General features: G+C 43.7%; 1 protein-coding gene across 1 annotated transcript in view; it reads right to left on the bottom strand.

Moving 5' to 3' along the window:
* The window catches only part of KLHL2 (kelch like family member 2), an 864,825-nt gene that overhangs the window by 231,458 nt on the left and 610,120 nt on the right, over nucleotides 1–23,247 (bottom strand). Inside the window, exon 6 of the mRNA XM_069631381.1 lies at nucleotides 7,752–7,861. Within this exon, the coding sequence (XP_069487482.1) occupies nucleotides 7,752–7,861 (110 nt within the window). The remainder of the gene's footprint in view (nucleotides 1–7,751; nucleotides 7,862–23,247) is intronic.

Raw genomic sequence — 23,247 nt, 5'->3', positions numbered from 1 at the left:
AGTAGGAATTCAGTCTTGGAGAGGTTGAGCTTCAAATATGCACTAGACTATATCCCTTCCAATCCCATCTTTAGTTTTGAAAAAACATTCAATGCTGACTTTCGAAGCAAAAAACGGCATGGTAAATCAACCTAACAATAAAAAAGAATGGCTCTAAAAGTGCATAAGAGTACAATGGAGAATGTGAAGCTTCATAATGATGTATGTATGATTCAACATATGTAAAATACAAAGATTTCCCATGAGCACTGATTTGAGACGCTGACAAACGTGAAAATAACCTATGTCTACACATAATTTAGCCAATGATTAGCGTTGTGTGTTCAGACAGATGAGACAGCAAATACCTTAACATGAAAGACTATGATAGCAACATAGCTCAATCGGTTGTGTGTGTGCATGTCAGGCACAAATCTTTGAGGACATGGTGTTTCATATTTCGGAGGTCAATAAAACAGTGATATTGTCAAGTAATCATAGCACCTACTAGAGACTCTGTGCGCCTATGTAAACATCCATATACTAAATACGATGCCCTTTGCTCAGCGGGCAACACATAAAGGACATATTTCAGTCTACCGAGTTATACTGCAAGTGACCAGGAACTTTGGGCGTGTCATTATAATGTGATTTCCCACAAGTAATGTGGGGAAGTGGTGTAACCTGGATTGTTCAACCGCATAATTGTAGTCTACATGAAAAGTTACTTCGGAGAAAGAACATTTTGAAGTCAAGTACTGTTACCAAACTAATAACAACTTTAGTTATTTAACATGATTTTTGCACTTAGACACATTTCTGAAAAACATGCAGAACCAGAACGACTGTATTGTCCAACGGAGGAAATTACATGTTCTGCTGGGCCTTTTCATTCTTTTTTGGTAATGCCATTTTGCTCCCTTGCACAACAGAGAATGTTTAGGTTTTCATTATAAATGATGATCTAATCGACAGGAAACAGAAATGCTGGGGGATGCAGGCCTGGTGGCCACGACTGCCAGAGTATGTAATACTTGACTCCGGGAGAGCCTCATAAATATCATACCTCTCAACTCACCTGCGCTTTGTGGGTTTCACCCGCTCTGGACTCAGTTCCCACTCACGGCAAGCCCCATACTCCTAAAACATCATCTTCCGTCAAAACCAAAAACAATGTATTTCACCTGCCTTGGAGTCTGAATAGGTTCTACACAGAGGGACTGCATTCCAACAAAGCTTTAAGTATTGCTAAGTGGCCCCAAGACATGTCTGTCACCTCTATCCAGCCCTGGCTGTTCAGTCAACAGCTGTTTGCATTCTGGAGACTTGTAGCCCTACTTACTGTATATGGTGGTTTTGCATCAGAGATATATTTTCCCCACGCCCTGTCCTGGACATGTTTGTTTCTTTGCATAGCTGCACATGTACATTATGCCTTTTCACTATAAATCCAGAGCCATAGGTACCAGAATTTAAAGAAAACACACATTCTGTATGAGATGGACTGTTCACGTATAACATTGGACAACTCGAGTTGTCTGTACTATCTGCAGGGCAAGGTGCAAAACACAATGAAACTGATAGTGTGTGCACCAGTCTGGTGTGTTTATTGGCTCTGATTTGCAGGTATCCCCGCCCCTTTTACCACCACAGCCATGACGCCAGATTTGTCTGCAGGGGTTTTTACCTCATTCTACAGCAGTAGAATCAAGTACTTTGAGCTGAGGTGGCAGAATGGCTTTGCAGTGTCTATGGAACCCATCATTCTAAGGAAACATTATGAGCACTTTTACTAAAGAATTGGAATTTTGCATATGAAAGGGTCAAGATGAACCTTCCAACATAGTCCATTTACCATTAATAGCTTTCCTCTGGGCAATAGGGCTGTAAATCACAGCTCCTAGGAAGAAACTGTACTTTACAGCCAGGAAGGAAGCCCACTAATGGCAGCTCTCGATCCAACTACCTTCAGACCCGACTGGACTCTCTAAAACCGACAACTGGGCAAACACTCCATCCACCACAGCCCCTTGAAGCTATGTCCCTGCTTTAGTATCCTCCTCAATCACACAGCATGCTGAATGGGGAGCGGAGACAGATGGAGGGTCAACAGCACACATCTTTATTCAAGCATGTCATCCTGTAACTAACTCCTCCTCTTCTGCCCAACTCCCTTCCACTCCCCATGCCCCAGGCAGCCGCTCACACGTGACTTGTGTGCTAACTTCACAAGACGTCACAACCCCCACTCCCCTTTCTTAAAACGTTACTATTCAGTTTATTTCTTCTATGAGTCTCTGAGGCCTGTGTCTCGCCCTCTGTGGTCTCTCCATTACAGTTAATTGCTGATGGCCATTTTCATTCTGGATGGGTGAACTAACCTGCTCTTCACTGGAGTCCTCTCCATCTACTTCGTAGGGAGCATCCCATTCCTGGGAATCAGAGTCCTCTGCTGGAGATCTGGCCGTGACAACCCTGTGCATCTTCTTGAAATGCAAGAAATTTCGACACACCTCTCTCCTTTCTCCTTCGGCCGTGACTAGAGACCCTTTCACTCGGCTGACCGTCCATGGTTCTCTGTCATAAGCGGCAGTGTGTTTGCGGGTCTGGTGCTGGTGAACTATCACAATATCCCCTACCTCCAAGTTATTCTCACAAGCTCTCCTAGCTACATCCGCACGCTGCTTCATGGTTTCTTTGGCAGTCATGTCCCTCTCTCACATATCGAGGTCTCCCATGTATCCCTCTCCCGGAGCCATGACATGTGGAATTCTTGTGCATGTGTTCCGGGCAAACATCACTTCCGACGGTGCTTTACCGGTGGTACTGTGCAAGGTGTTGCGATAATGCACAGTAACTGATATAGAATCTTCTCGAAAGGCTCTACTGTCAGGCGTTCAATTTGCACATTTATCTTGATGTTGCTCATAAAGCATTCTACTGTTCCATTTGCTTGAGGCCATAATGTTGTGATTCGTCTGTGGTTGAAACCCATGTATTCTGTGAATGTCGTGAAATCTTGCCCTGTGAAAGGGAGTACGTTATCAGATTTGACTACTTTCTGTATCCCGTATGCAGCGAACATCCTGTCCAGCACCGGTATGGTGTGGCAAGCCGAGGTGGAGTGAACCAATTGTAGCTCTGGGAATCGAGAGTACTCGTCTATTATCACAAATATGTATTCTCTCACTTCCATGGGTCCAAAAAAGTCAACTGCTATCTCGTCCCAGGCCTTCTCTGGAAGATCTTTCATGCACAATGGCTTGGGTATTGTGTGTGAACTGATGATTGCACATGTGGGACATTGTCGGAGAAGCATCTCCACCTGCATATCCAGCTGCGGAAACCATACTTTCTGTCGTAGCATCCTCTTGGTGGACACAATCCCATGGTGTCCTTCATGTGCAAGCTCCAAAATCTTTCTTTGTAGTGTCCAGGGAATGACAATCTTGGTTACTTTGAGCAACCATCCTTCATCTGATCTAGCCAGTTCCTCCCTGATCGCCACCAAACTACTGAGGTCTTGTTGAATGTCGTGATTGGTGCATTCACCCACCTGTTTGGCCTGCTTCAATCGCCCAAACTCAATGCATCTAAAGATGATTTGCAAGGACTGGTCGTTTTCGGGTTCTTGTGCAATGTGTGCCAGGTCAACACCCTTTGGACTGGCTGCATGCACAATATAGTGTATATACTGATCTGCAACGGAGGGTGTATACATGGGACTTTTGCACTGATGTCTTGACAGGAAATCAGCAGGGTTGTCTTCTTTCCCTGGGCGATGAATGATGTGTAAGCTGTGGTCCTGCAGTCTCAGAGCCCACTGCGCAATCCTGGAGGGCATTTTTTCTTGAGGATTTCCATAAATGAAAAGTGGGGCTTGGAGGTCCGTGACCACTGTGAAGGGTTTCCCATACAGGAATAGATGCACATTTTCACAGGCCCACACTACAGCCAGTCCTTCTTGTTCAGCCTGCGAGTATGCTTGTTCGGTCCTCGACAGATTTCTACTGGCGTAAGAGACAATATGACGTCCTACTGTCCCTGGGATCAATTTGCATCAAAATGGCACCAAACAGGACTGGCATCTACAACCAATTCCTTTTCCCTTGACGTGTTGAAGTACGCCATGTTCTTTGTGTCAGCTATGCCTTGTCGAATTGTCTCAAATGCCTGTTGACATGCGTCTGTCTACCCAAATGTCACTTGCTGTTTTGTCAAAGCTCTCAGGGGCTCGCTTTACGGATGCAAAATCCTGGATGTGCCTGATACAGTAGCTGGCAAGCCCTAAAAAAGATCGTAGGTCTGAGGCATTTGCTGGTGGGTCTGCTTCGGTAAAGGCATTCACTTTCTCTGGATCCAGAGTCATCCCCTGCGCTGAGAATATGTGTTGGAAGAAACAAAGAGTGTGCTTCCTGAATTCACATTTTTCTTTGTTTAGGGTGAGGTGAGCTTCCTCAAGTGCCATGCACACTCTCGTGAGGGTGTTATTGTGTTGTTCTAGATCTTGTCAAAACATCTTCACTGTAATTTAAACAGTTGGGAATATGCTTTATGACATTACGTATTTCCGCCTGAAAGAATTCGGTGGTCGAGGAGACTCCAACACTGAGGCGTTTGTATCTGTAGAGCCCTAGATGCGTGACAAATTCTGGACTCCTTGATCAGTTCCAGTTGATGATATCCTTTGTTAAGGTCCAGTTTTGAAAATATGGTGGCACCATTTAGCAAATGGACCATGTCAGTGATCCGTGGAGCTTGATGACGGTCTCTCAGTATGGCTTCATTCGGCCGGCGCATATCTACACATATTCTAATTTACTGGGAGTCCTTTTTAGGTACAGGGACTATTGGCGACACACATGGAGTAGGGCATACCGCAGGCTCTATAATGTCTGCATCCAGTAACTTGTGTAGCTCTCGCTCGACCTGCCGCTGTATGTTCACTAGAATGTACGATAGTGTTGAGCCACCAGCGGTATCTGTGGGTCTATGTACATGTTAATCTGATGATCCTTTAATTTGCCCAGATCTTTAAACAGAGTAGGGAACAGTTGCTCTATCTTGACTGATGGGTCCAAGTATTTGTGAGCCATAAATCTGTAAAGGACATGTATGAGGCCCATGTCTATAGTGGCTTTGAAGCTTAGAATGCGCCCACTGTCAGTTGCGGCCTCCAGTACAAGCATGGGTATCTTTTTTTGTTTGTGACTTGTATTGGCACTGGGCCATGAAATATCCTTTGCACGTTAGTGGACTTTTCGAGCCATATGGGTAGATGTTTACTTCTGCTGGTCGTAAGCGTGGTGCATGCTGGAGATTGTTGTAAACCTCTTTGCTCATGACATTTACTTTGACCCTGTGTCTACTAGGAATTCAGCCGCCATGAAATTTACTTGGAGAAGCAGTATCAGACTTTGTTCTTTAGCCGTCGGGTTTCCCAGTGTGTAGCGGTAGCCTCCTTTCTGTGGTTCTTCTCGAGGGGTTTCTCTTCTTGAGTTGTCTTCCGACGATGTGCAGGATCTGCTATCTGTCTGTGACTGTTCCACCCGGTAGCAAACGTATCTTTTGGGTCTTGACTTGGGTCTGGATACTGTTGTCTTGCTTGACCTCCATTCCACAGGTGTTCTCTCTTGTGGCTTTCCTCCCTTCCTTCTATCCCTCTGGCTTTGATGAGGATGCTTGTAGGATTGGCTCAATATTCCTGGGGGACTTTGCACCCGTCTATCCCTGCCTTGTGTTGGTCTTCCGCCATTTCCTTCACCTCGTGCCTGACTGCGTTACATGCGTCACACGGCTTTGAAATGGTTGCTCCTCCCCTCCTGCAGGCTGAGCATTGTTGTCCGAGGGCTGGGCAGGTGCCTTCATTCGGAAACTTGTACCTACATCAATAGCAGAATGGTTCTCCGTTGCCTTTACTTGGTTGCATTGTCTCCAGTTTGTGGATGTTTTCTGTTTTCCCATGCGAGATCTTGATGTCACTCAGACCCTCCACTTGAAAAGCCAGGGCCGTGTCTGATCTTGCTAGGTGTAGGATCTCTTCCAGGGACCGAGGTTTCTACAACAGCCTTTTTCTGAAGTCAGCACATTTGCACCCCGCAATGATGTGGGAATTTAACGCTTCATCATTAGAATAGTCCATCAACTCTCCTTTCTGTTGCTTTGTCGTGTGGAACACATGCCATTCGTAGTCCACATTGTTGTGGGGTGTGAAGTACTCTGTGGGAGCTGTCTTGAGGTTGGTGTAGGTGTCTGTGGTTCCAGTCGGCAGTTCATCCACAATATCTCACACATTAGGACCTATGGACATGGTTAGTAGGCTATGATTTTTGTCCTCCTGATGTCCAATGGCCTTGATTTAAACCTCAAAGTCCCTCATCCATCTTCTCCACCTTGGACCCAAACGACTGACTTCTGATAGGTCAAAATTAGTAGGTAGCTGTGTGATCAGATTGTCCTGCAGCCTCGGGGACAGAGCTGCCATGGCCTGATTGGTACTGTCAGCTCCTCCTCTTCCAACATGTTGGATCTGTAGTTGGCAGTGGGGGCGAGTAGCGTGCCCTTCACTAATGGTAATGTGCTTTAGTGTGATAGAATATTCATTCTGGACATGACTGCTCACTTCGTGCCTTATGTTGTGCAGAGTGTCTTTTGCCTAGGAATGTTGGCAGGTGAAAACACCTGCTGGGCATCGCTTGGTGTCCCCCCACCACGCGGTATCAAAGCATTAGTGCTTGGTGTGCCCTGATCGTTGAATGTTTTATTGGGCTTCTTTAGTTGGCCGTGATGAGAGCTGTAGGATTCTGAGCACCGCTGGGCCACACGCGTGTTCCCGAGCTCACTCTCATGTGTGATGAAAAGAAAACACACACACGAGCTTGGTAGCCAGCTCCGGCCTTGCGCTTCCACCTGCAGTTGCAGTGCACCACCTGCAGATTCTTCCGGATCTCTTCACCGGCTCTTCCCTTCACTTCTTTCAGCCTTCCCAGGCTGCCCCGCCCACTGAGCGCTCTCCAGCTGGTGCCGATGGCAGCACCTGCTTTTACTTTATGACGACGTCCGTGGCCAGCCTTCTCCACTTCATCTGCTGGAGCGCCTCTTGAAGAGCTGACTGCTTCCTTCTGTTCCTTCAACACGGGGACCATCCACGCATGGGTAAACCCGCTCATCGCCACTTTAGTGTCCTGGAAGACAAATCTACAGCCTGCATACATTTACCCACACGACTCCTCAATCACACGGCATGCTGAATGAGGAGTGGAGACAGATGGAGGGCAAACAGCACACGTCTTTATTCAAGCGTGCCCCTCCTGTAACTAGCTCCTCCCCTTCTGCCAAACCCCCTCCCCTTCCTGTGCTCCAGGCAGCCCCTCACACGTGACTTGTGTGCCAACTTCGCAAGCCGTCACACCTGCTTGCATTAGCATCGTCTGCCTCCTAGTTCCTGATCCCAGATCATTGGAATAACCCGCCACTGACCATCCTTGCCTTCTCTCATACATACATTGCCTCCCGGGCTTCCACCACACCCCACTAATGGCATTGCCTGCAAGCGGTCCCAAGTGCATGAAGCAGCAACACTGCAGGTGAACATCAAGGTCATTATGATAGCCTATTAGAAGAAGGTGCACACATGGGTGAAGTCTTAACCATAAAACCATAAAGTGGGGACCAAACGAATGCAAAACAATACATGGCTCTTTGTGATGCTTGCCTAGGATCAAGTAGCTACTCTTTCACACAGGGAAAAAAGCGTTTGCACCCTTTCTTACCTTTTCTTCTGATGAAATGGTGAGTTTATCACTGGATATAAGGCTGCACACCTGTTCTATTCCAAGGTTGAGAAATTCTTCTCCAGGCACAATATCAGAAAAGTGCTGTTCTGTTCACAAGAAAATAGAAAACACATCATTATCATCAACATTCCATACCTATACTATTAGCACATGAAGCACACTGTTAATCTCTTTGCAGCCAATCAGACTGTTCGGAATGCAGTCAATAACTACTGGTATTGACTGCTTTCCAGACATCCTGACTTCAGAAGCAGCCATGTAAACAGAAAGCATTTCTCTGCATTCAAGAAACAAATAGTCTCAGGAGGATAGCTCAGGGAACAATGTGCTCGCCTTCGAAGCAAGACGACACAGAGCACCACACGTTCGATTCGTGAGTCAGCGCTAATACCTCTGGGTATTAAGCGTGTTATAAGTAACCTATCATATCAATGCCATTTTCTAGTAGGATTTGCTTTCAACAAGACAATTCAACTGCATTTAACGCAACAAAGTGGAAGCTAAAACATGGAACAATGCTTTCACTTTTGTAAAGCAAATCTGTTCAATTTAACATTGTACCTAAATCAGTTCAACCAAGCTTACAATTAAAATGCTTACTTCAAAAAGCCAACCTAGTTATTTAAATATTACAAAAGGCATCTGCATGTAGTTTACTATAACGTTTTGTGTGTGCTTTACTCATTATTAAACTAACATGTTTTTTCACCACTACAACTCCAAAACCTTTATTGTTACTGGCGCTATGTGCTATTAGCATTATAGAGATTGGGAGGGGTACATAACACTTTGGATAAGGGCTCTTTCCCAGAATATGGGCAGAAGCAAAGAGCCGGTCCTTATCCTGTGTTAATGACCCCTCGCTCAGGCTCTATTATATCTATCTGATGCAATAAGACATGCTTATGAAGTTCCACCCTGCTACAATCCATCGTGATTACATGATAACATACATAACTCCTAAAAAGATAAGACAGGCAAGAGATAACTGCGTTTTGAATGGAAGCAGCATTTATATCCATATCGCCTTCTGTAACTCTGGAGCACCGGTCTAGCTGGCAAAAGACATTTACCTCTGGGGACACACACATTCATATATGGAGCAGGATACACTTATTGTCTGTTTCATGGCTATGGTTTCTAAATAGTTCATTTCTAAGGTACTGAATAGTTGAACAAAAGCATAGAGAGAACTGAAGGCCATTACCGCCACATCCTCGTTCCTCATCCAAGTCATTGTTAGTCTTGGGAGGATAGCTCAGGGGCAACATGCTCGCTTTCGAAGCAAGACGACACGGAGCAACACAGGTTCCATCCTCTGGTCCGTTATAAAAAACCTATCATATCATTATCTTGAAAGGTGCCTCCTTTCCAAAAGCAATTATGAAAAAGCTTACTCCAATTCTTTATTTCTTTGTTTCTTAACCACAACCCTGCTGTTTTTTGTTCCATCCTTCAGGACAAGACAGTGATTTGTGGAGTAAATCGTCTGCATGTGTACTTTGTAATACATTTTTATTAAGTACCCCATCTGTGGAGCAGGATAGGAACCGAAGATATTACCCTGAGGTGGGGCGGAGCAGAAGCCAGGGTGAGGTGGAGAAAAGGGAGAAAAGGGAGAGGTCCATGTGACTATGATGAGCCTCATCACTTCAGCTGGGCCAAGAAGCAGTTTTGTGGAAATGATCTCCTCTTGTGATCCCACGGGCAGACTGCAGGACAGTAAGCATTGCTGGAGGCACATGATTACTAAACCGGAGTGGCCACTGGCCAGCAAAGTCACAAGGAGACTGTTAAGACGAAATGAAACATGCAAGGTAAGACCTTACAGTGCATGTGTGGGATTAAGAGATGTGAGCAGCTACATTCTTTCAGTTAGTTGGACACTGCTTGCATCATTCACAGCATGTTGTTGAAATGACATTCACAAAGAGCGCACAGTGGTAGAATGGGGAATAGCAAAGCAAACCGAAGGCATTGTGAGACAGTCTTCCTTGTTTTAGTCTTCTGAGTGTCCCTCTCCTAGAAAACAAACTTAATAAAAAGAAAAGACTGGTTGGAGGAAGCCAGAGGAGTATGCAAGCCGGAAGTAAGCAGACGTGCTACTCACTGAACCCTGGTGGTACAGGAGACCATTGTTTGCACAAGGGAGCCTACCTGATGATGTCTATCCAGCAGAACCTCTTCCAGATACATAGAAGAGAACTAGCCGCAAGGGCCAGTGGTGTGAAGGAGGTGAAGCCCACAACAGGGATCTGCACTCAGGGTCTGACTGGGACAAGTAATAGGCCCGGACACCCCAAAAAAAGTGGCCCACCCCTCGCCTCAAGAAAGTGGACCATCCCTCAACTCAGAAAAGTGGTCCACCCTGCGCCTCAAAAAAGTGGCCCTCAAACCATCATCCATGAATTGCGTCAATTCACAACTTTACAGAAAATGCTACTTATGGAGGGTTCATGTGTCTGTTACATTACAACACAACTCATAAAATAACATAACTTTGCATACAGTTCTGTGACGGGGTCCACTGTTCCGAGGCGCAGGAGTGACATGAACCTACCACCCCCACTGTGGTTTTGGGACCTGCTGCAAGTCAATGCTTATACAGGGTTCCGAACCCCAGCAGGAAAGGGGGGTAGGGTGATGATGGTCGGATAAGAAGGGGTGAAGTAGGAGCAATAGAATGAGGTTTAGAGAAAGGTTATAGCATTGTTCCTAAGTACACTACGAAAAATATGGTTATCATTTCACTAATGTGATATACATTTCATACAAGAATGGACCACCATATGTATCATTAATATCTGTGTGTATAGATCCATATTATTAAATTACTGTGAATGCAAGCAGACGTTCAAGGCCAAAGTCTATGTTACTGTATAGCACGCTTAAGCTCTTTTTTATAGAACAAATATGCATACAATATCACCCAAACTTTGTTGGTACTCATTTATTGACCCCATAAGGATGAAAGGCTGAGATGGCCTTGGTGGGATTCCAACCTACAACCTGCAGATTACACACACACCAGAGCAGCAAGCGCTCAACCCACTGAGCTATCATATCGGCTAAGGTAAAATGAGCAATTATTCTGTAGTGGATACCATTAAACTGGTAACTGAGATTTAACAGCAGACCAGTTAAGTTCATCTGCAGGTCTGGTGCAAATGTGGCCGCATGTCATGCCTGCGTGGATCTATTTTTCAGGCTTCAGAATCAGAGGTTGGCAAAATAGGGAAAGCAGAGCACTCACAGACATCCCATAATCTGAGCACTCGTTACCTCATACATGCAAACAAACATCCTGAACAGCATGCCAAGCAGGGAGATGGGAAAGATAGACACATTACAATAAAGCATTCATTGTGGCACAGTGAAGTCAGTGTTTGACCATAGCACACCAAGTGGCCTGTACACAAGCTTTTAGGCACAAGGATTTTGCCAAGTGACCGAGGACAACGAGACGGAATGTCTTGTGATGATCGTAACAGAGACAACGGCTGAAAAAAAAATGCTATAACTGCAACTTGTGAAAAGCAAAATACATAGTCTGAAATGGTCCAATCTGTGTCTGCAGAGAAAAAAAGTTAACTCTCTATGTGCTGCGATGACAAAACATCAAACTTGCAAAAGCTGTGGAGCACTGGCGTCCCTGGGGAGTGGGCATATGCCTCGAGGCTCCAAAAGGCCGCTGGGGTGGATTGCAGGCCGCTGCTTACGAAAAGCAGACAGGAATGAGACTAGTTTAGTCGGATATCAAGCATGAGCCTCAGTGATATTCAGAAACAGGCTGCTTTCAGCTTCAAAGCACTTTACATGTCAGATATCGTTCCTGCATCTAGCTCCATGATACTCAGGTTATTGACCTGGGTCTCAGGCCCGGGTTACGCAATTGTGAGCACATTTGGATTTGAACCTGCAATTCACCAACTTCATTCATGCAGCAGGCACTTAACCCACTGAGCTACTTCCCTCTCAAAGGATTCGACTGTCCTTCAGCTTATATGACAAAGTTCAGAACCCTGAGCACGCAAACACACACAGAGACATATGTGTAGACTACAAACGCTCATCATTAAGTGCGCTGGGCATAGCAGAGAAAGTAAAGAGCACAAGCCTTTTCGTGCATTTAGGCACACAGATTTTTTCAAGTGACCGAGGAACACCGGGATGCAATGTCTTGTGAAGATCGTAACAGAGACAACGGCAGAAAAAAAAATGAACTTGCAAAAAGCAAAATACATAGACAAAAATGGATGCTTACCTCAGCTCTCGGCCAGGCTCCTAGAATCTTTCCGTCTCCGCTGCCAGGCTGCCCGGCAATTCTCTGCTAAAGCTGCACTTGCAGCAGTGTTCTTCAGGTGAAAGCGGTGTCTGCTCCAGAAGACAAAGCAATGCCAGGCTGCCAATGTCACCACCCTGGCGAGCTGCTTTCTTCCAGCCACAGACGGCCTTGATGCCAACCTGAGGGGGGTGGGCATTCCGATAAACATGACCATCGCCATTCCGACAAAGGCCAGCAGTTCTTCCATCTCGTACTGCGTGTGCCATGGCCCATTGAACATAGAACTGGCGAAAGCTCCTGGGAGCCTCTGCTCGCTAATGCCTGCCCTCTTCCTTTCTAGTAAGATATCTGCCCCCACCTTCGTGAAACTCTCTTAACATAAATCACTGCCTCTCCTGCCGCCTCCCAAGTTGCTGTCACTTTCTCTCCATGTCTTCATTGCACTTTCAACCTCTGAAATCGCATTTTTATTGGCCCGGCGTCGGCAGCCCGCAGGCACAACAACAAGTTTCTTTGAACTTTACAAAGAAGTGCAAGAAATGTGTTGCTTCCTGCAAAGTTGAAAGCAACTTAATGTGTGCGGTGGCGCCACTGTGCTGTGGTCCCAGCCAGGCCCAGCCCAGCCCTGCAGGCAGCCTCCAGCCTCCTGCTGCATTCGTTGTGGTGCTGCGGGTTCTTTTTGCTTTTTTTTTCTCCTCACACCAGCCCAGCGTGGGCAGAAACAGGCACCCTGGCAGGGACTGGCCCATTTCGGATCGGCCATAGGCCGATTGGCCGAGGAACCAATCCATCCCTGTCTGCCCTAGAAACTGTGTAGAAAGGGGATAAGGACAGAACCCTGGCAGGAGGAGATAAATAATATTTTGCACAGAGGAGGCAAATGTGTATGGTGGAGGAAAAGGAAGCCACTATTTTAAATGCACAGCAGGGGAAGAAGCAAGTACACTGTAATGGCACTAACTGTCAGCTTTGCCCTTGTAAGAATATACACTACCTTGGAGAAATCTAAAGAAGAGAAGGACTGTGGATAGTCCTGGAAGAGAGAAAGACAGTGGAGAAGTCTAGTGACGCTAACAGACCTGAGAGAGGTCTGGGGAATATAAAGACAGTGTAGAGGTCTAGAGCAGCCAGAAAATAGAGGAGAGGTCTGGAAGAAAGAAATAGCATGGAGAGATCTAGAGAAACCAAGAGAACATGGAGGTGCTAGTAAGTCCATGGTTGAGTGAAGGGAATCTCCAATCAAATTCCAGGCAGGGGAAGGAGCAAGTGCCCTGACCTATGAGAAAATCAAGTGCAGAGAAGAAACGGAAAAAGACTGTGGAGAGGTCGGAGAAGAGAAATACTGGAGAAAATTCTAGAAGTAGAGAAAGGCTGGGGGTCTAGAGAAGAGCGATCTGGAGAGGGCTGGAGAAAAGATAGCACTTGGAGAGTTCTGGAGTAGTGCAGGACCCTGACAATGTCAGAGCAGTGAGTAGGTCATTGAGAAGATTCCTCCCACTTCTCAACACTGGACCCTAATGACCTCAGCAACTACCACCCCATCACCCATATTCCATTCCAAAGTCAGATTTTTGAGAAATCAGTAGCCACGCAACCCCTCCAATACATCAAGCCAACAACCTCCTTAAGTACTACCAATCGAGAAACAGGTTCAGATGCAGCACAGAAACAGCAACCATCAAGGTGATTGATGATCCCCTTAAAATCCTTGAAGATAGGAATTCTTTCTTCCTGTTTCTCCTTCACCTCTTAGCAACGATCAACACAGTAGAACATCAGACACTCACCGACAATCTATATTGCTGCATGGGGATCAGCGAGATCCTGCTCAGCTGTTTCAAATTCTACCTTGCGAATCGCTACCAGTGCATACTAATGGATTCCTCGAGATCACCAACTCTACCCATAACCTGTGGAGTCTCGCAAGGAACCACTAACAAGCAAACAATAAAAAAACATTCCTTTCCCCCCCGTGATCTTCAATCTTTACATGGACCTGCTCGGAACCCTTGTTGCTCTACACAACATCCGCCTCTGCCAATACACAGATGACATGCAGCGCTACCTCAAGATAAACTCCATTGAAGACATCTGAGGCCCAAGGGCTGCCTCGCATTGATCCGGTCATGGATGCCCAGTGCTTACCTGAAGCTTAACCCCTCCAAGACTGAATTCCTACAACTGACCAAAAACACAAAACAGCCTGACATCCAGACCTGGCTCTCTGCTATGAACCTTCCCACCCAGCTGGCCACCTGTGCCAAGTCGCTTGGGATTGAAATCAATAGACACCTCTCCTTTAAATAGCACATAGCATCGAGGACACAAACTGCCTGGTACCAACTTTCTCTCCTGCAGATAATAAAGACCTTCATCTCAGAAAATAACTATAGGTATTCTGTCCAAGCCTTGGTCCTCTGCCACCTGGATGGTGAAATGCCCTTTTGGAAGGTCTTCTGCATGCTGCAGGATGACTCATCAAAGGAATCTGCAAATATGAACACATCAGGCTGACCCTCATCGAACTGCACTAGCTCGCGCTTTTAGACAGTATCATCTTCAAATCCTGCTGCATCATCTAAAAGACTGTCACCCTGAAGTCCCCAAGCTAACTCACAGAGAAACTCAGCATCTCCAGAGGCCTATGATCCACCAGAAGTAAGGACATGGGCAGACTTGAACTCTGCAGGTGCTGGAAGAAAAGGACTAGAAGAAAAGGATTAAGGATAAGGCACTATATAAAACAATAAAAATACAAATAAAAATAAAAATACAAATACAAAAGGCCTTCCCTGTCTTCGCCCAAAGACTCTAGGACCTCCACCCCGTCCTCCACTCTTCTACCGTACAGGATGGAACTCAAGACCCTTCTTTTCAAGGAATTGCTCCCCCTAAAACCAAGGTCCACACACCCTCCACTCCCAACCCTACGGCGATCTGCTCCCTACTGTTTCCTCCCCTGGTTGCTTGTAGATACCATGATGCCAAATTGCACGCCCCCACCCCCTGTTCTTCACTTCCCACATCGTTGTTTCTCTGTTTCCCTCACTGTGTTTTTCCCTCTATGATTGTAAAGCACTGCATTGCTTCCCAAAGCTAGGTCTGCGCTCAATAAAAATAATAATAATAATAATAATAACAATAATAATAATAATTTATAATAATAATGATTGTAATAATAATAGGACTTAATGGTGGTCTCCTAACTTTTGAATGCTAGGGAAGTCACCCACAAAACATCATATTAATAGATGGCAACGTATACACCGAAAGGAAAATGAAACTGCCTACTGTTATGTCACTAATGTTTTCATTCCAATTCACAAAAACATCTGTAGATAGAAAAACACATTTGAATGACTATTCTAGACAATAGACTCGCATACGTATGCTTGTATTTGCAGATACAAATTGACTTGGATTTTCATAAAATTATGAGTCTATGGGCCTCATTACACGGACGGCGGTAAGGGTTTACCGGTACCGGTATTTTACCGGTACCGGTAAACCCTTACCGCCTTACTACGAGGTCCCTTTGCGGGTTGGAGAATTTAACGCCTGCTTTTTGCAGGCGTTAAAAACCAACCCGCAAAGGGACCAGGGAGCTAATTACGGCACCGCAATTTGCGGTGCCGTAATTAGCACCTTCCCCATTCCCATTATGCCCTATGGGGCAAAAATGGGAATGGGGAAGGGCAATGGGGGAAGGGGGAATTACCGCCCCACCAACCTTGGAATAGGGCGGTAATTCCCCTTTCCACCAAGGCGGTGCCGGTATTTTACCGGCATGGACCAAGGTGCTAATAGCACCTTGGTCCACAGCCGTCCATGTAATGAGGCCCTATGTATGTAATTATGGTTGTCACCCAAAAGCCCATCTCTCCTTGAAATAAAAATGTAAAGCAGTTCTCAGAACAAAGTTAGAAACAAAATAATTTACTTAGTTTTCTCTGAAACCATTAACAATTATTGGCATCAGAGAAACGTACTGGTGTACTATGCATTTTATACCAATTCTTGGACTGATTACAATTTTTAATGTTGGACACTGTCTGAGACAAACTATTGGTTGCTAGCTTGGTCATCAATCCTATTTGATATCTATCGTATGAAATTGATTGTGTTTGTTTGTTTTTATTACTTGTATTGCGCACCAGACCCAGGGGTAACCGGGCGCATTTCATAAGACAACTTACAGCTTGGTTACAGAAACACATGGCATAAAAAGAACAGGAGATATACAAGAATATACACAAAAGGCAACAATAATAGTACACGTATTTACAGTCCTACTCGGCTAGGCAGTAGCTGCTAGGAAGTAGGTGTGTGTAAAAATGCAAAGGTGGAGGGACATGCGGGATAGAATCCAGGCAGTAGGTAGTCTGTTATTTGTCAGCGTCTTTGAGCCACCTTATGAGGTTATGTCGGAACGTGGGTTATGGTTGATCTGTCTGCAGGGTGGATGGTAGGGAGTTCCAGAGTTGAGTTGCTTTGACCTGAAAGCTACAGCCACTGACTGTGGACAGTTTAAATCTAGGTGTAGAAATGTTGTTAGAGTTAGCGGATCTGGTGAGTCTTGTTGGTTTTATTTTCATGAATCTCGTAGAAAGGTAGCGTGGTGCGGCATTGTTTAGGCATTTGTGAACAAGTGAAGCTACTTTTAGCTGGATTTTCTCCTAGGTTTAAAGCCATTTATTTGCTCTTCTAAATTCAGTGATGTGGGCTCTCCTGGGAATACCTAATGCTGCTCTAAGCGCATTGTTCTGCAAGATTTGGATTCTTTTGATAACTTTCTTATTGGCCCCAATGTAGAGCGAGTTGCAATAGTCCAATTTCGATAACACGAGCGCTCTCGCAAGTGTGATGCAACTGTTGTTGGATAGGATGGGTTTGCCTGCTCTTATCAATTTACAAGTGTAGGCGGTGGCAGAAGCCATCGCCTTGACATGCTTGTTGAAAGAGAGGTTAGAGTCCAGGTAGAAACCCAGAGTTTTTACCGCATGAGCAGTTGTGATTTAGTTATTATCAATGTTGAAAGAGGAGTAGTTAGGGCCCAATTTTTTGAGGGTGGAAGGTGAGCCAAGGATAATGATTTCAGTTTTGTCATCATTCAGGCATAGTCCGTGAGTGGCCATCCATGCTTGGATGATGAGATACACCCTGTTCACCAAGGCCAAATCCTTGTTGTAATCACAAGTAAGTGGTAGGGGAATCTGAGTATCATCTGCATAGTTAGTGTAGGTGATACCAAGAAGGTCCAGATCATCGAAAAGGGGCTTTGTGAAGATGCTGTAGAGTGTAGGAGAAATGCAAGATCCCTGGGGCACGCCGCATGTGATGGGGATGGAGTCTGCTGCCGCAGTGGTGGAGAAGACTCTCATGGTCCTGTTATTGCGGAAAGATTGGATCCAATCTGTTGCCTCTTCAGAGAAGTGCGCGGCCATATCCAAATGCCTACAAAGGACCTTGTGGTCAACAAGGTCGAATGCAGCTGATAAGTCCAGGAGGAGGAGTAAGGCTGGTTTTCCTTGATCCCTTAGCTCGTCGATTTGCGCATTTAGGTCTAAGAGGGCTGTTTCGGTTCTGTGCTGAGGTTGGAAGCCCGACTGCCGTTCTCCTAGCAGATTGTTGGTTTCTAGGTGTTTCTGTATTGTGAATACGCCACTTTGTCTATGATTTTTAGGAGGAATGGCACAGTAGTTATTGGGCGGTAGTTTGTGGGTATGGCTGGGTCTAGCGTCTGTTTTTTAAGCAGTGGGAGTACCCAAGATTCTTTTAGGTTACTTGGTATAGACCCTGTTGCGAATGAGGCGTTAATGAGTTTTGAGATAAAGGGAGCCAGGTCTCTGGCTGCGTCCTTTATCAGTTGGGCTGGACATTGGTCCCCTGGGGTGATGTTTTTCTTATTCCTTGTTGGGATAGGCGGTGCTAGCAGGGCTAAGGTAGGAGTAGGTCTGTTCGTTTCTAGGGCAAGTGTTATAAGGTGGTAGTCTGTCCAAATTTGTGGGGAGATCGATAGGATGGAGGCGCTGCAGTTGTGGTCTGCAACCCAATCGAGTATTCTACCTTTGTTGTGGGTAGGGTGAGGTACTCTTTGTGAAAAGCCTAGTTCAGACAGTAGGCTAGCCATTCTACTTGCATGTGGGTCGTTTTGGTCGTTGAAACCCAGGTTAACATTCCCTAAATGGATCACCTGTGATGACCTGTGATGATCACAATTAATTGTAAAGGCATGAGTTTCTCAGAGTCCCTGGTATTTTTGAAATGCTGGGACTGCACGCCCTAACTCCCACTATTTCCAAGGAATCAGGTTCACCCTCACAACACCCTGGTTCAATATGTTCATTAAGGAATAGATTGAAAGTACCTTATTGACTATAGCAGACAACAAAGGACTTGTCATTCCGCATGTCAACTTGAGAAGTCTATGGCCTTCAGAAATCCTAATTTGCAGGAGGAAAGTCCTGTTATAATGATGCTTCCTAGTGTTTTAGATTTATTTGTAAATCACAGAGCACATACCTTGGACTATATTCCCCTTCTCATTTATATAGCTTTTAAACAGGGTTGCCCATCTTGTGCAAATCAGACGGGGGACTTGAATCTCAGATGAGGTTAGCTCAATAAATCTTTAATAGCAGCACCAGAAGGTCAGCACAGGAATGGCCAGCAAACAATCCCAAAGCAATACCAGCTTTGTCACTGTACCGTTCTTTTTCAGCAACTTTCATAGATATGTGGTACATTGACATCAATACAAGTGGAAGATTCTATGACTTCAACTAGGGGGATTTTAGTCATTCTAATTATCATAATGGCCTTCTGTGTCGAGACAAACAAGCTTTGCCACCTATGGCCACTTTACCAGTCTTCCAGTGATAACCAGCACAGATGTGCACCCTTAATACAGTTAAAACATATATTGTTTAATCATTTGTTTGAAGCTGCTTCTGTTTTTAAAACATGGGTATGCTTGGTGATGTAAGCATATTTCTAGAATCACTTGCTAAGCCAGCAGAATATAAAGTGTTTCAGTAAACACAGCATAAGTTACCAAATTAATTTCTCCATCCTAGCTGCAAGCATACAATTCACATTGGAGTCATTCTCATAATACATGAGGCCCAGTGCTGGATACAAAGGCCGAGACTTTCTCAATTAGGTATACTACCCCCACCTACATTTAAATCCCCTTACAATTATGTCTCCCATTAACATTCTTTGAGACATTAATTTCCATATATCTGAATTTATGTCCCGCACCCAAAATTCTTTCAATTGCTAACTGCAATTTAATTCATTATTGGGAGCTTTGTCTAAATAATCTGGGTTCATAGTACTCACTTGTTGTCTGTCTTTCAAAGGCTCAGGCCAGGTAGGGACACCGACCAGCTTCAAGTAGATTTGCCATGAAAGATCTTCTTTTCAGTATTTCCACCTATTCCCCAAACCCTCTCAGCCAATTTGGTTCGGACTGGGGAAAGGTTTCCTCTTTAAATCCAATTAGGGAAAAGGCCCCTTTGAAGACATTGCCCGATCAGTCTATCCAGTGGAATCCAAAACTATTCCTCTCCTGTCAGATCGTCTTTGTGCTTTTCTGGTTTCCCGAAACGATTTCTTCTTTCTTTGTGTTTAAATTTAAATACCCAGCAAACTCCAGCCATACTGCATCATTTGATGCATCATTTTGGATTGGACAAAACCTGCAATAAATTCCCTTCACTCACTCACACCAACACCCTCTTCTTGGCTTCTACTGGCCAAGTGAGTCCTTATGTAGCATGAGTGGTTGTATCTGCTACAAACTAGTTACCTCCTCAGGAATGAACATAATCATAGTTTTACTGAAATATTAATGTTTTGAATAATAATTGACATGCACATGTGTTATTGACAAGATTTATATATTTAGATTCTTAAGAATATTTTGAATCTGAAGATATCAGTTAGGCTTCTGTCCCTTCTTGCATGAAGGAGCTATTAAAATAGAGGAATTATTAATAAATCATACATTCTAATATAACCTTTTTACATGTAAATTATTTCTGCTTTTCTATTTAATCTGAATCTGGTTTTTAATTGGATCAATGTTTCCAAAACTAGAGCAAAAAAATAGTTCTTATGGTCATTTTGCCTTCTGCATTTAAAACTGACTTTCTGTTGTCCATTCTAGCTAAATTGCATTTAATTTGTGTGTGGGTTAAACCAATTATTATAGACCATTTGCTGTCTTGAACTTTTGTCATTTAACTCAACAAATGCACATGTTGATAATCTATTGTTTATGGCTCAGGCCAAATGGAACACACACATTATTTATGAGGCCTAATGCTCTTCAAGATTGATGACAAGCCCTAAGCATCTGCTTTTACGAATGCACTTAATGATGACCTGGACCTGGGAATTGTTGACTCTCATATTAGCTTAACAATATAATACCATGAATTTGCAGTTTTAGAGGCAAAACATTGGCATTTAAATGTATTTTAATTTGTTAATGTGGAAACAGCGCCTTTGTCTTAAGTACACACAGATGGGTCCAAGTTGGGTCCAAGTTGGGTAAAAGAGGGGGTGACATCACCCTCAAACTCAGACAAATAGAAGGCAGATATATTTGTCTCTATCGTTGCACACAAATTGGTCTTAACAGTGACCATGAGATGCATGTTTTCTTATGATTCTTTAGATACTATGGAGAATTTATATCTTTACTGTTTATTGTTTAAATGCTGCATACCTATGTGTGAGTATGATTACACTACTGAATGATAATTAATGTATTTCTTGTCTAGCAGCTTTACAGTGCATACCTATGCTAGGCCATTACCAAACTATTCAATGGAAATCAGTGCATTTCTTGTTCTCCTTTAGGTCGATGAGACAAATATAATTGTGGCATACTCAAGTGTAACATGGTTTAAAATAGATATGCAACTATCCAATACAATGTCCCAATGATAAGCAAAAACACAAGCCTATTGCTGTTCCACCTTTACAATGATATATTTAGTGAGTATACTATTTTATTTGTAATGGCTGATGATTGATGGCATCAGGAACATAGGACAACAATCCAAGTGTAAATAAATGCATATCAAGCGATGTCACAACATGTACTGTACTGCTCGGGCAGCACACATAGAGACCATTAAACATGTATAAACACTTACTAAAGTTCAATAGATTAAATACCCAACTCCCTAATGTACAATTTATGCTCACCATATGCATTAACACGTTTCTATCCGTACAATTATCTCACATATCTAACTATTATCACCCCATGTACAACATATGCATGCACTTATACACAACACTAGTGGGAGAAAACAGCGCACACCTCAAGAATACTAATTTAACAAACTGAGCATGCGCATTAAAACAGTATAGACCGCCACACGCATGCGCGACTGCATCGTACTAGACATTGCATGAACAGCTGTACATTCAGTATTTAAGACGCTGCGATCAGCGCTCGCGTCTTTCTGTTACTCAAGAATATCGTTGCAGGTATTTAACCCAGATATAACGTAAGTCTGTAATAATATTTAATTTGAAAGCCATCTATTATAGATATGCTATGATGAAGCAACTATATATTGATTGCATATCTTTACATATCTTTATATATATGGCAGGTTACTCAAAATAATGAGACAATAATTGGTGCATGGAAGTATTGCGCTAAGATCGCCACTTTCAATCAACAGCCCGAACATTGTAATCTCCGATTGGTGAGCATACACATATTCGAGTGCAATTCAATATAGAATGCAATTATTACTTATATAGTGAACAACTACAGTGTATCTTCCCTTGCCCACTTAGACAACCATTTGGTGAATCAATCCTATCGGACTAATCATATCAGGAAGCAATTCAATCAGATTTTCATTTTGGGACATAATCCACATTGATAAACATGTGAAAGGTGAGACACTATTCCCCCCAACACAGGGAGATTAAATTCAATTATAATTAGTAATGATCGATAGAACCATCAGAGTATCCATTACATATGTAATGATAGCACTATGAATAGGATACAATTTTTATCACGCACCTTTGCCTCACTTACTTCAGCTGGCTCACAATTAATTAGCATCTATATTTAGGATAGCACATATTGGTGTCACTGGGAGGTGCTGCCTGCGCATGTACAATGCATGACACGTTTGCTAATTAGCAACACTAATCAGTTGTTCCACAGTATATGTCTAAATAATTTTAATCCCTTCTGTTCTCTCTTGCTACGCTCTGCAACAATACTCATTGATCTACCACATTGGGTATGTGAACCTCACATTTTTATTTACAAACAATTGTTGTATGCAATGATGAATGCTTTCTATATGAATCATTATAACCTATATGTACTTTTGCAAATATTTTGAAATCCTTATTTTATATTTGTATCATCAACATAATGTGTTAACAACAACTTGGCTCACATAAAAAAAACAGTTTGCTTTGTCATTATCAGCCTAGAGAACGACGCTTCTGTCGAAACACGTGTCAGCTTATTCAGTGTGCTATTAAACACTGCAAACGCATGGACTTTTGCTGATTATTATAAATAACCCCTAATGCATTTTTATAACATTGTTGAATTGTATCACTATTAAGGAGGAGCGTGATTCGCTGGTCATCAGTTACCAATATGTTCTATTTTACTGTGCATGGGTAGGCATACACAGAACTTGACCTAAGCAACTCAGTAAAACTCTACTACTTGAATAAACGTAGAGACGTGTAAAGCGCACACATAGGTCCATAGCTTACCTTCTGCAGTTCTTTTATAAAGCCTTTGTTGAAATTTAACATTTTGCTTTGCCATCCTAAAGAGAATAAACGACTGTCTTCCAATCTATTTCAACCTGTATTGTAGAAAGAACATTAGCCTTGTCATCTTAAGGGGAAAACCCGGGAAAGAGACATTTCCATCACCTTTAATATGAACCTTGGTGAAGCAGAGTATTTCAGATGTCTTCCCCGAAACAGTTCAGGGAGCCGGAAGTTAAACCCTGGAGACAAGGATTGCACTGCTGAAATTGTATATATCTATGGTTTTGCACAACTTGGTTCAAGTAACAACAGGAATGATATTGTACCTTTTGATTTTGTATGTTAGTGTGAAGGTCAGAAGTATTTTGGACACAAGGTCAACTTTCTATAGTTTTAGTTTTA

The sequence above is a fragment of the Ambystoma mexicanum genome, chromosome 6q, assembly GCF_040938575.1.
Source record: "Ambystoma mexicanum isolate Mex_15411 chromosome 6q, UKY_AmexF1_1, whole genome shotgun sequence".
Classification (NCBI taxonomy): domain Eukaryota; kingdom Metazoa; phylum Chordata; class Amphibia; order Caudata; family Ambystomatidae; genus Ambystoma; species Ambystoma mexicanum.
The sequence above is the reverse complement of the archived record's forward strand: the minus strand, read 5'-3'. Positions and strand labels throughout refer to the sequence as shown.